General features: G+C 31.7%; 2 protein-coding genes across 2 annotated transcripts in view; one reads left to right on the top strand and one right to left on the bottom strand.

Annotated features, from left to right (window-relative positions):
* LOC111419837 (aquaporin homolog protein drip) overlaps positions 1 to 12,824 on the bottom strand; it is a 100,275-nt gene that overhangs the window by 43,803 nt on the left and 43,648 nt on the right. The gene's annotated exons all lie outside the window — the stretch shown is intronic.
* LOC111421761 (Growth arrest specific protein 8) lies at positions 8,894 to 10,778 on the top strand. Its single transcript, XM_023054946.2, has 5 exons — positions 8,894 to 8,984; positions 9,040 to 9,070; positions 9,168 to 10,045; positions 10,097 to 10,381; positions 10,439 to 10,778. Exons 1-5 carry the CDS (start codon positions 8,982 to 8,984, stop codon positions 10,655 to 10,657), a joined length of 1,416 nt encoding a protein of 471 aa, XP_022910714.2. The 5' UTR covers positions 8,894 to 8,981; the 3' UTR covers positions 10,658 to 10,778.

Here is a 12,824-nt window from a genome sequence, read left to right as displayed (position 1 = left end):
TGGAAACATAATATTTGGCATAAGCTAACCTTAAACGTTACTTTATAACCTCAAAAAGTTTCATTTCTTTAATCCTAACCGTTTAGGAGAAAACAATTTTTTCCTTAACCTCATTCTTAAAAAAGTCAAATCAAACCATCAATATTTGAAAGCATATATATAACGCAGGGTTCTCTTTGGAAACATAATATTTGGCATAAGCTAACCTCAAACGTTTCTTTATAACCTCAAAAAGTTTTATTTCTTTAATCCTAACCGTTTAGGAGAAAACAATTTTTTTCCTTAACCTCATTTTTAAAAAAGGCAAATCAAACCGTCAATATTTGAAAGCATATATATAACGAAGGGTTCTCTTTGGAAACATAATATTTGGCATAAGCTAACCTCAAACGTTTCTTTATAACCCCAAAAAGTTTCATTTCTTTAATCCTAAAAGTTTTGGAGAAAACAATTTTTTCCTTACCTCATTTTTAAAGAAATCAAATCAAACCATCAATATTTTAAAGCATATATATAACGAAGGGTTCTCTTTGGAAACAAAATATTTGGCATAAACTAACCTTAAACGTTACTTTATAACCTCAAAAAGTTTCATTTCTTTAATCCTAACCGTTTAGGAGAAAACAATTTTTTTCTTTAACCTCATTTTCAAAAAAGTCAAATCAAACCATCAATATTCTAAAGCATATATATAACGAAGGGTTCTCTTTGGAAACATAATATTTGGCATAAGCTAACCTTAAACGATTCTTTATAACCCCAAAAAGTTTCATTTCTTTAATCCTAACCCTTTAGGAGGAAACAATTTTTTCCTTAACTTAATTTTCAAAAAAATCAAATCAAACCATCAATATTTTAAAGCATATATATAACGAAGGGTTCTCTTTGGAAACATAATATTTGGCATAAGCTAACCTTAAACGTTACTTTATAACCTCAAAAAGTTTCATTTCTTTAATCCTAACCGTTTAGGAGAAAACAATTTTTTCCTTAACCTCATTTTCAAAAAAATCAAATCAAACCATCAATATTTGAAAGCATATATATAACGAAGGGTTCTCTTTGGAAACATAATATTTGGCATAAGCTAACCTCAAACGTTTCTTTATAACCCCAAAAAGTTTAATTTCTTTAATCCTAAAAGTTTAGGAGAAAACAATTTTTTCCTTACCTCATTTTTAAAGAAATCAAATCAAACCATCAATATTTTAAAGCATATATATAACGAAGGGTTCTCTTTGGAAACATAATATTTGGCATAAACTAACCTTAAACGTTACTTTATAACCTCAAAAAGTTTCATTTCTTTAATCCTAACCGTTTAGAAGAAAATAATTTTTTTCCTTAACCTCATTTTCAAAAATATCGAATCAAACCATCAATATTTGAAAGCATATATATAACGAAGAGTTCTCTTTGGAAACATAATATTTGCCATAAGCTAACCTCAAACGTTTCTTTATAACCCCAAAAAGTTTCATTTCTTTAATCCTAACCGTTTAGGAGAAAACAATTTTTTTCCTTAACCTCATTTTTAAAAAAGGCAAATCAAACCGTCAATATTTGAAAGTATATATATAACGAAGGGTTCTCTTTGGAAACATAATATTTGGTATAAGCTAACCTCAAACGTTTCTTTATAACCCCAAAAAGTTTCATTTTTTTAATCCTAATCGTTTAGGAGAAAACAATTTTTTTCCTTAACCTCATTTTCAAAAAAATCAAATCAAACCATCAATATTTGAAAGCATATATATAACGAAGGGTTTTCTTTGGAAACATAATATTTGGCATAAGCTAACCTCAAATGTTTCTTTATAACCCCAAAAAGTTTCATTTCTTTAATCCTAACCGTTTAGGAGAAAACAACTTTTTCCTTAACCTCATTCTTAAAAAAATCAAATCAAACCATCAATATTTGAAAGCATATATATAACGAAGGGTTCTCTTTGGAAACATAATATTTGGCATAAGCTAACCTCAAATGTTTCTTTATAACCCCAAAAAGTTTCATTTCTTTAATCCTAACCGTTTAGGAGAAAATAAATTTTTCCTTAACCTCATTTTCAAAAAAATCAAATCATACCATCAATATTTTAAAGTATATATATAACGAAGGGTTTACTTTGGAAACATAATATTTGGCATAAGCTAACCTCAAATGTTTCTTTATAACCCCAAAAAGCTTCATTTCTTTAATCCTAACCGTTTAGGAGAAAACAATTTTTTTCCTTAACCTCATTTTCAAAAAAATTAAATCAAACCATCAATATTTGAAAGCATATATCGGTAATTCTATAGAAACTATCATTTTTGCTGTTACCGGTAACAATTTCGACAAAAAATTACTTTCTACAAATATCGTATTGTTTCTAGAAAAGTATAGACCAGCTATATTGAGTTCTTAAAGAGGTAATGAAATCATACTTATTATTATTAAATTATAGTAAAAAATCATGTCAAAATATCATTCCTCTGGCATGTTATAACTGGAGACGTCTAACATTATGTACATATTAGACAAAAATCTATTAACATTCTTCATTTGTAATTTTACATTTTGATTAAGCAAACCTGAACTTTCAGTAAAACTAATATAAAAATATGTTTCACTTTAAAACTCCCCTCAAAAAGATGATAGAAACTATGTTACCACCTTTAGCGGTCATTCCTCTGGCTCGCAAGAAGTACGTAAATAATATGATGGTAGATGGCGATATGTCTTCGCACGCAACCAGATATGTTTTTCCTAACCTAGTTCTTGCAGAGTGTCAGTAAGCAAATGTTGTCGAACTGAAACAATACGTGTTCTTTTTAACGTTTTGTTCCCAAATTGTTAATTTCACACACAGATTGACCATTCCTCTGGTAAGTGTATTTACTTTATTTATATTTTTGTTGCATCCATTCCCTCATTGAAATACGAAATAATGAGTTTCCTTTCCGTGGACCAATTTGTAGGTTAGGATTCATTCAATTTCCTAAACTAAAAACTAATAAACGAAGAAGTCCTCATTCCTCGGGCACCATTCCTCTGGATTACTGAGACCCAGAGGACTGATGACAGGCACAGAGGAATGACCGGTTCTAGAGATGTTTGAATTTTTGCAGATAAGAATGCCATTATCAGGAGAAGAAAAACTAAAGCGCAAAAGAGAAGCTGAGAAGAGAAGATATGAAAGATTGAAAAGTGATCCTGAAGGAAGAGAAAAGCTAAAGATGAAAGAGAAATATCAGTATTTACGGAAAAAGGAAAATAAAGTAGTGCAGCCAATCAGTGAAATGAGTAAACGGGATCAGCGAATGAAAAGAAAACAATGGCGTATAAGTTCTGCAAAATATCGAGAAAAACAAAAGATGAAACGGCAAATTGACGAGTTTGTAAGAGAAAACACGCCACCGGATTCTTCCTACGCCTCTCCTAATGGAAATGAAGCCAACCAAGTAGATGCGCCCCAAGTTTCTTCTGGAAAACGAAGAGCTGCAAGAAACAGAATAGCTAGGAGTCGCAAATCCAGAGAAAAAGACAAAATTATTTCCAAGTTGAAAAGCAAACTTGCAGTTTATAAAACTAAATATCATAGACTTCGAATCAAAAGTGAAGAAAATAAAGCAAAGATGCCTCCAACATTAGCCGACGTTTCACCGAACACAAGAGTAACTGAGATTATGAGGGATACATCACAAACTGGGGCCGTCAGAAAACGACTTTTGTTTGGTGAAGTGATTCGTGATCAACTTAAAGATAATTACAAAAGACTTAGCAGTGACAAAGAGAAACAGAAGTTTAAAAGTGTATTAACAGGAAACATTATAAGAAAGTATCGTGTTACAAATGACATTAGAAAAATTGTGAAAGGTGGGCGGATACAGGTACCTAAAAGAACTGTTTACGAAAAAAATAAGTTAGAGAATGCCAAGAAAAGAAACGCAATTCGAACATTTTTGGAATCTGATTTAAATAGTAGTGCCCAGGAAAGAAAGACTATTGTTCAAAAAATAGACTAATTAAACAGAAAAGGTATCTCAATGATACCTTGCTAAATTTACATAGGAAGTTTCAGGCTCGTCATCCAGACATTAATGTTAGTTACTCATTTTGGTGTAGATATCGCCCTTTTTATATTGTTCCGCGAAAAGTGTCTGCGAGAGATACCTGCGGTTGTACCGTATGCTTCAATATTCTATTGTTAATTCAGTCTCTAACTCGACTCAATGTCATTACGGAAAAGAACTTGAATGAGGTCATTTTGTGCTTTTGTTTGAACGAAAAATTTGAAAAATGTTATTTACGGGAATGCGATAAATGTATTTCTATGCAAATATCATTCCGTGAATACAACCCTAGGGAACGCAGTTACTACTTCAAATGGATGGCAGAAAAATGCACGTATGTTGACAAGACATCACAAAAAGAAAAGCAGGTTAGAAAGACATCAAAGAAGAAAGTTGAATGCCAGGTTTCTGATATTATAGCTGATTTTAAACAAAGTATTATACCATTTCTGAAGCACAAAGGCAGATCCTTACATCAGTACAAATAACTCAAAGAACTTAAAGAGAATCTTCGAATTACCGAGGCGGTTATTCACATGGATTTTAGTGAAAACTACAACATGAAATATGCAGAAGAGATACAAGCATTCCACTTCGGAGGATCAAGAAAACAGATATCTCTACATACTGTTGTTGTATATACCAAACAAGATGAGGTACAGCAACAATGCTTTTGCACTTTATCAGAATCGCTTCTACATAATGTCCCGGCCATTTGGGCGCATTTAGACCCAATAATAAAGTGCATAACAAACTCTTACCCAACAGTTGATACGGTTCACTTTATTAGTGACTCACCGTCGACTCAATACCGTAATAAAACCATGTTTTATTTCCTAGCAATCGAGTTGCCAAAATTGCACCCAAAAGTAAAAAATTTTACTTGGAATTATTTAGAAGGTGGTCACGGAAAGGGGGCACCTGAGGGGATAGGAGGAGTTACTAAAAGGATGTTAGATAGATTGGTTGGTCAAGTTTGTATTTTAGTTTTCCCTATTCACTGTTTTGGTTTTAACATGCATATTATGCCTAATATTGTATTATTTTACCGTATCAAATTAAAAAATCATTCCTCTGCTTATCTCGTCGTTCCTCTGCATATCGCTTTTACAAAAACAAATCAATTCTGGCTAGAAAATAATTGAACTGTTTGATCTTGAACGTTGCAAGGTTCATTTTGAACAAAAGTTCGTGTTTGTGTATTAAAAAACAAAATTTGGAAAAAAAAACTATTTTCAAATTACCATGTGAAAAATGATAGTTTCTGTATAATCACCCATATATAACGAAGGGTTCTCTTTGAAAACATAATATTTGGCATAAGCTAACCTCAAACGTTTCTTTATAACCTCAAAAAGCTTCATTTCTTTAATCCTAACCGTTTAGGAGAAAACAATTTTTTTCCTTAACCTCATTCTTAAAAAAATTAAATCAAACCATCAATATTTGAAAGCATATATATAACGAAGGGTTCTCTTTGGAAACATAATATTTGGCATAAGCTAACCTTAAACATTACTTTATAACCTCAAAAAGTTTCATTTCTTTAATCCTAACCGTTTAGGAGGAAACAATTTTTTCCTTAACCTAATTTTCAAAAAAATCGAATCAAACCATCAATATTTGAAAGCATATATATAACGAAGGGTTCTCTTTGGAAACATAATATTTGGCATAAGCTAACCTTAAACGTTACTTTATAACCTCAAAAAGTTTCATTTCTTTAATCCTAACCGTTTAGGAGAAAACAATTTTTTTCCTTAACCTCATTTTCAAAAAAATCAAATCAAACCATCAATATTTGAAAGCACATAAATAACGAAGGGTTTTCTTTGGAAACATAATATTTGGCATAAGCTAACCTCAAACGTTTCTTTATAACCCCAAAAAGTTTCATTTCTTTAATCCTAACCGTTTAGGAGGAAACAATTTTTTCCTTAACCTAATTTTCAAAAAAATCGAATCAAACCATCAATATTTGAAAGCATATATATAACGAAGGGTTCTCTTTGGAAACATAATATTTGGCATAAGCTAACCTTAAACGTTACTTTATAACCTCAAAAAGTTTCATTTCTTTAATCCTAACCGTTTAGGAGAAAACAATTTTTTTCCTTAACCTCATTTTCAAAAAAATCAAATCAAACCATCAATATTTGAAAGCACATAAATAACGAAGGGTTTTCTTTGGAAACATAATATTTGGCATAAGCTAACCTCAAACGTTTCTTTATAACCTCAAAAAGTTTTATTTCTTTAATCCTAACCGTTTAGGAGAAAATAATTTTTTTCCTTAACCTCATTTTCAAAAAAATCGAATTAAACCATCAATATTTGAAAGCATATATATAACGAAGGGTTCTCTTTGGAAACATAATATTTGGCATAAGTTAACCTCAAACGTTTCTTTATAACCCCAAAAAGTTTCATTTCTTTAATCCTAACAGTTTAGGAGAAAATTATTTTATCCTTAACCTCATTTTCAAAAAAATCAAATCAAACCATCAATATTTGAAAGCATATGTATAACGAAGGGTACTCTTTGGAAATATAATATTTGGCATAAGCTAACCTCAAACGTTTCTTTATAACCTCAAAAAGTTTCATTTCTTTAATCCTAACAGTTTAGGAGAAAATTATTTTATCCTTAACCTCATTTTCAAAAAAATCAAATCAAACCATCAATATTTGAAAGCATATGTATAACGAAGGGTACTCTTTGGAAATATAATATTTGGCATAAGCTAACCTCAAACGTTTCTTTATAACCTCAAAAAGTTTCATTTCTTTAATCCTAACCGTTTAGGAGAAAACAATTTTTTCCTTAACGTCATTTTCAAAAAAATCGAATCAAACCATCAATATTTGAAAGCATATATATAACGAAGGGTACTCTTTGGAAATATAATATTTGGCATAAGCTAACCTCAAACGTTTCTTTATAACCCTAAAAAGTTTAATTTCTTTAATCCTAAAAGTTTAGGAGAAAACAATTTTTTCCTTAACCTAATTTTCAAAAAAATCGAATCAAACCATCAATATTTGAAAGCATATATATAACGAAGGGTTCTCTTTGGAAACATAATATTTGGCATAAGCTAACCTCAAACGTTTCTTTATAACCCCAAAAAGTTTCATTTCTTTAATCCTAACCGTTTAGGAGAAAACAATTTTTTTTTTAACCTCATTCTTAAAAAAATCAAATCAAACCATCAATATTTGAAAGCATATATATAACGAAGGGTTCTCTTTGGAAACATAATATTTGGCATAAGCTAACCTCAAACGTTTCTTTATAACCTCAAAAAGTTTCATTACTTAAATCTTAACTAATTTTGAGAAAACATTTTTTTGTTTAAGAAACGTCAAATTAAATCAGAAATTTTTAAAAATATATATAAAATGAATGGTTGAACCTTATAATTTGGTATATATAACTTAAAAATGTTTCATAACCCAATCTTCTCAAATTGTTGTCATAGTATGACTTGTCTTTATCAATGTTGTTAAAAATCTCTTTATACACAGCGTTCCATATCAGAATTTATTGGTGGTTGTTAGCAAAACTCCATCAAGTGTAAAGTTATTATGATTTATTTTTAAACCATAAAAATCCCCTTAATTTCTTAACTCAGGATGTTACGCCCAAAACCTTTAATTAACATTTAAAAAAAGTCTGATTGTTGTGGTTTTCTAACCTTCAATTTGTAAGAAATCAAGGTTGAAATCAAATTCCACCATAATTTTTGTCGCATTATCGTGGAAACGGTTAAAAACAGTTAAATTGTTTAAAATCGACTTGTTTACTCAGCACGAAAAGAACTTTTTCTAAGTTCTTGTCTATTTTTAATCTGAAAAATGCCATTAGGTGTGCACGTATAACACGTCTTGTTTTTTTCTTCTACGTCTTAAATTATTTACCATCAGAAGAGACAGCACGAAGTTGAGACGCAATGAAATAAATTGCGTTACTAAAAAAAGAAACGATTTTTTTTTCTTATAAATAAATACATTTAAAGTTTAAAGTACTAGAAAGTGTTATTAAAATATTTTTCACGTTCAAGGTTGATGATAAAAAATAAACATTTAAAACAATTAGTCGTTAAATTTGATGTTTTATTACTTCCTCTATTTAAAAAGATGTAATAAAGAGATTTTTTTTGTTTATTGACTTTTTTACCGTGGTGTTAATTACATCACTAATTAAACCTTGAAGATGTAGAGGTATTTAGACCAACATTCCATTTTCAAAGGTGTTTTTGCTCTAGATCCGATCACCATTTTCAGAATATTGTAAAAATAAATTAATTATTGTTGGAAAATTTACGAAATTTAATTCACACCGAGGTAATAATTAAATTTTTAACAAACAATTTAATTATTCGCCTTCGATAATTAGCGACCGATCGATAATTAAATTATTTAAAATCGCTAATTGAGAAATTCGCATTAACGAATCCATCAATTTTCGTCTACATCTTAATTTAATTCTTAATTGTTGTAAATAATTAAATTAATTAATTCAAAAAATTCATTTTAAAAATAACTAAAGTTGAGACGCATTTAAATTGTTTATAACAAAAACGCGTTAATCTTTAGTCATCAAGACGCGTGATCGTTTTAAACAATATAATTAATTGTTATAAAATAAAATAAATAAATAATTAAAAATTATGTTGTGTATGCAACCGATTATGTTTTGGTGTATATTTGGTTGCCTATTTCATTATTTATTTAAATTTAAATAATTATTTAACAAAAATAATTTGTTTAATTTTATGAATTTCGTTTAATTTAGAGCAAATTGTTAAGAAATTAATTAATTTTGACACAAATAACTTTAAATGTATATTAAAGTTTGATCGATTATGTCAGTTTAACGTCAACAAAACTTTCTTCGTATTCGGAGCAAATTAATTTTAATCATGGTAATTATTGCATTTAAGAATTTAATTAAGCCTAATTTTTAATTTTAACTTTTAGCCGCCTAAGAAAGACAAAAAGAAACCAGCCAGTAAGTTAAATAATGCATTTATTCACACCTCGATGACCTCATTTAACAACAAACATCTAATTATAGCATCTTTCATCATTTTATGTAATTCTTTTAGTCATAATCGATGGAGTGGATACAACTCCGATGAGTCGAGAACAACTCGAAGTTTTCGCAATAAGCATAAAAGAGCAAAATGACCGCGAACGGGAGGAAAGAAATTTCTTCCAAATGGAACGGGATAAAATCCGCACATTTTGGGAAATCACCCGGAGCGAATTGGACGAGGTTAAAGCTAAATTACGCAACAAAGATCGCCAAATTGAAGAAGCAGCCGAAGCGAACGAGGAGGAATTAAGATTTTTTAAGCAAAAAGTGAAACATCTCCAATACGAGCACCAATTAGATCTAACAGAAACCAAAGCCGAAGCTATGGTTTCGTTAAAACAAGCTTTAGACGACCACACCGAGCAAGAAAAAGAATTACTAAACGATAAGCGAGAATTAAAATGTAACCTAAGAGAGCAAGAGATGAATAATTTGGATCAAATCAAAGCGTTAAAGATGCAATTCAGCGAAGACCTCCACAACGCCCGAGAAGATTTTTTACAACAAGCCAAAGAACTCGAGATGAAATACGAAAAGAGGTTTCAAAACTTAAAAGAAGAATTGGCGATAAAACATCGCATGGAAATGTCTGAAGTCGAGGAAAGAAAAAACACGCAAATTAACGATTTAACGCGAAATAACGAGTCGTCTTTCAACGATATGAAAAATTATTACAACGATATCACCTTAAATAATCTAGCCTTAATAAGCAGCTTAAAAGATCAAATGGAAGTTTTAAGGAAACAAAACGAAAGGATGTCAAAACAAGTCACCGATTTAACGCACGAAAATAAACGATTAACCGAACCGTTAAAACAAGCTTTACTCGATGTTAAAGAATTTAAACGACAATTAGTTAATTACGAGAAAGATAAAATTTCTTTAGCTGTAATTCCAAAGAATTTAATTAAATTTATTTTTAATCATTTAATCTTTTAGAACACAAAAATTAAATTGGGACAATCCCAAAAGGAACTCGACGATATCCGTTGGCATAACGAAGCTTTAGAACTGCGTTTTGAAAAGTTGCAAGCCGAAAAAGATGAGCTTCATAACCGATTTGTTATCGGAGTCTTAGAAGTGCAACAAAAAACTGGACTAAAAAATGCTCTCCTACAGAAACGAATCGAAACTTTAACCAATGACGCGGAAACTAAAGATGCAATAATCGGGGAATTAACAACGACCAAGAAATTACCATCGGGGTTAAATGCTAAGTTTGAGGTGAAATTAAATTAAAAAGATTCCTACAACAAAATTTAATTTAATTTTTATTTTTAGAATATATTGAATAAAAAGAATAAGACGATTGCTGATTTGCAATATGAATTGGCGAGGGTTTGTAAGGCTCACGATGATTTGGTTGATACTTATGAAGAGAAAATGGTGCAATATGGAATCCCGAAGAATGAGCTTGGATTTAGTCCGATGAGGGTTTTGCCCGAAGGGCAAGTTGCTACTGCTAAAGGACCGGCTGGATTGGTTACGAAGAATCCTTAAGAAATTAATTTAAAAATAATATTTAGTTAGATAACCAAAAATTTATTATGAAACTCGAACTAAAAAATGTATTTTAGGGTAAAAATGTATAAGTAAAGAATAAAATTTGGAGTTATAATAATTTAGAGCCGTAATCTAGCTTAATTTAAATTTAATAAAATTAAGTTTGTGTAGAAGAAATCTTTCAGAGCTTTCTACAGACCATCATTTGCTGGTGGCAGATACTGTATTTAAGGGAGCGAGACCGAGAAAGAAAACTAAGAATTAGAGAATAAGATGGGAAAAGCTAAGAGCACCAGCAGCTGGGATAAATGTGATGAAAAGCACCAGTAGATGGAATAATAAAGTCAAGGAAGTAGTAACAGAGAATAAGGCGGCATGGAGGCAATGGAAGAGGACAAGACAGCAACCAGAGTATGAAGAGTACATGCAGAAAAGGAACAACTGTAAGAGAGTTTTAAAATGGGCAAAAAGAAACTCTGGGGAAGAGAACTTCTGTCAAGATAGTAGACAATTCAGAAGGTTGGTCAGAAGGATACATAAAAAATTTGAAAGAGGAAACGGAAATGGTACTAGAAGTACCAAAACGTGGAAAAGTTTGTTGGAAATGTTTTGAACTGATAAAATCTAATCCTATTCTAATATTCTAATCCTATTAATAGAGAAAACTACCGCGTTCTACAGAACCTCTGTAACCACCGTTGCCGAAATGCCAAAAAAACTTACATTTATCAGAAGTTATCTTATACAACACCGAAAACGTTTTGGAAGACCATGCGTTCTCTTGGCGTAATTGAAACTCCTTCCTGCCATAGCTTTGATTGTAATTCTTTAGGTGCTTATTTTGCTAATTCGCCCACTACTCTCGACGAGTCAATCAAGAAGTCAACATTGCTCACTATCAGTGGTTCTGCTCTCGTCAATTCTCGGTTTTCTTTCACCATGTTTGAGGAGTCTGAACGCGCTCTACAAGTGTCGGTGCTGACGATGTTAGTGTTAGGCAACTCCTTCCCATCTTGGACGTAATTACTCCACCATTGCTTCATATCTTTAATTTCTCCATAGAGTCTTCGACCTTTCCTACAATTTGGAAACAGGCCTGCGTTGTTCCCATTCCTAAGATTAAGTGCCCTACTCGCCTGAGTGATTTTCGGCCAATATCGATTATTATTATTATTATTATTGCTGCCGGGCTGAGGAGGGCGGCCCCTCTCGTTACCGCGACCTATAAGATCTATTGTAACTTTAGCCCTCCAAAGGTTTAGGGCAAATGTAGGTCCTTAATGAACCTTAGTATTGTCTTGAGGTCTTGAACCTTTATGTCGGTAGGTAACAGGGGAGTTTTACCGAAGACGTTGTGCCTTAGACGTCCTCTGGCGACGCAATTGCACAGTATATGTTCAGCAGTTTCTGACTCGTCGTTGCATAGTCGACAAGTTTGATCCTCAGCTTGTCCAATGTGGAAGAGGTGGTATTTTAGGGGCACATGGCCGGTTAGGTAGCCTGAGAGCGTTCTTAGATCCCCTTTGCTGAGGCATAAAACCTCTTTGGTTTTGTTTTGCGACGGAGTTATCATACTCTTCGCTTGTCTGTGACCTGGAAGTTCTTTCCAGCTTTGAAGCCTCCCAGTTGTTATTTGTTTTAGGTGGCTTTTTTGTAGTTCACATCCAGGTTGGGATCCAATAAAGGGCGTGTTTGCTGCCTCTTTGGCCAGCTTGTCGGCCTTCTCATTGCCCTCAATGTTGCTGTGACCTGGAACCCACCATAGGGTAACACGGAGCCTACGATATTCCAGGCCATACTGTAATGGTGGGGAGACTCGAATCTCAGGGTACGATTCTTCATCTCGGGGTACCACTCAGTCGTGTTTTAACTGTCGAGCTGATAGGTAGTCGGAGCGTCCTCACAGTTTTAAACGTTAGATATTTTCAGGGTTTTTTCTGTAGGTTTTCTACGTCTTATTTAATTTTTCATTTTTGTTTTTCATCAGATTTTCGTCTTTTTATAAAGAAGATTGTGTTTTTAATTAATATTTTCTCAGAGTTAAGCTTATATTCGTTGCCGTCTATTTTGTGGTTGGGTTTTCCTTTGTTCTATTTAGCCTTTCTTTGTAATTTTTTTTTTACATCGGTTTTGTGCAATATATTTTTAAATAATTATACAAAAA

This window comes from Onthophagus taurus, chromosome 10, assembly GCF_036711975.1.
Source record: "Onthophagus taurus isolate NC chromosome 10, IU_Otau_3.0, whole genome shotgun sequence".
Lineage (NCBI taxonomy): Eukaryota > Metazoa > Arthropoda > Insecta > Coleoptera > Scarabaeidae > Onthophagus > Onthophagus taurus.
Note: the sequence above shows the minus strand (reverse complement) of the source record. Positions and strands in the feature narration are given on the sequence as shown.

What these genes read in the sequence shown, in the direction of transcription:
- LOC111421761 (XM_023054946.2), top strand. An exon ending in AAGATAAAATTTCTTTAGCT is followed by an intron (nt 10,046 to 10,096) that starts GTAATTCCAAAG and finishes TTAATCTTTTAG; the next exon opens with AACACAAAAATTAAATTGGG. An exon ending in GGTTAAATGCTAAGTTTGAG is followed by an intron (nt 10,382 to 10,438) that starts GTGAAATTAAAT and finishes TTTTATTTTTAG; the next exon opens with AATATATTGAATAAAAAGAA.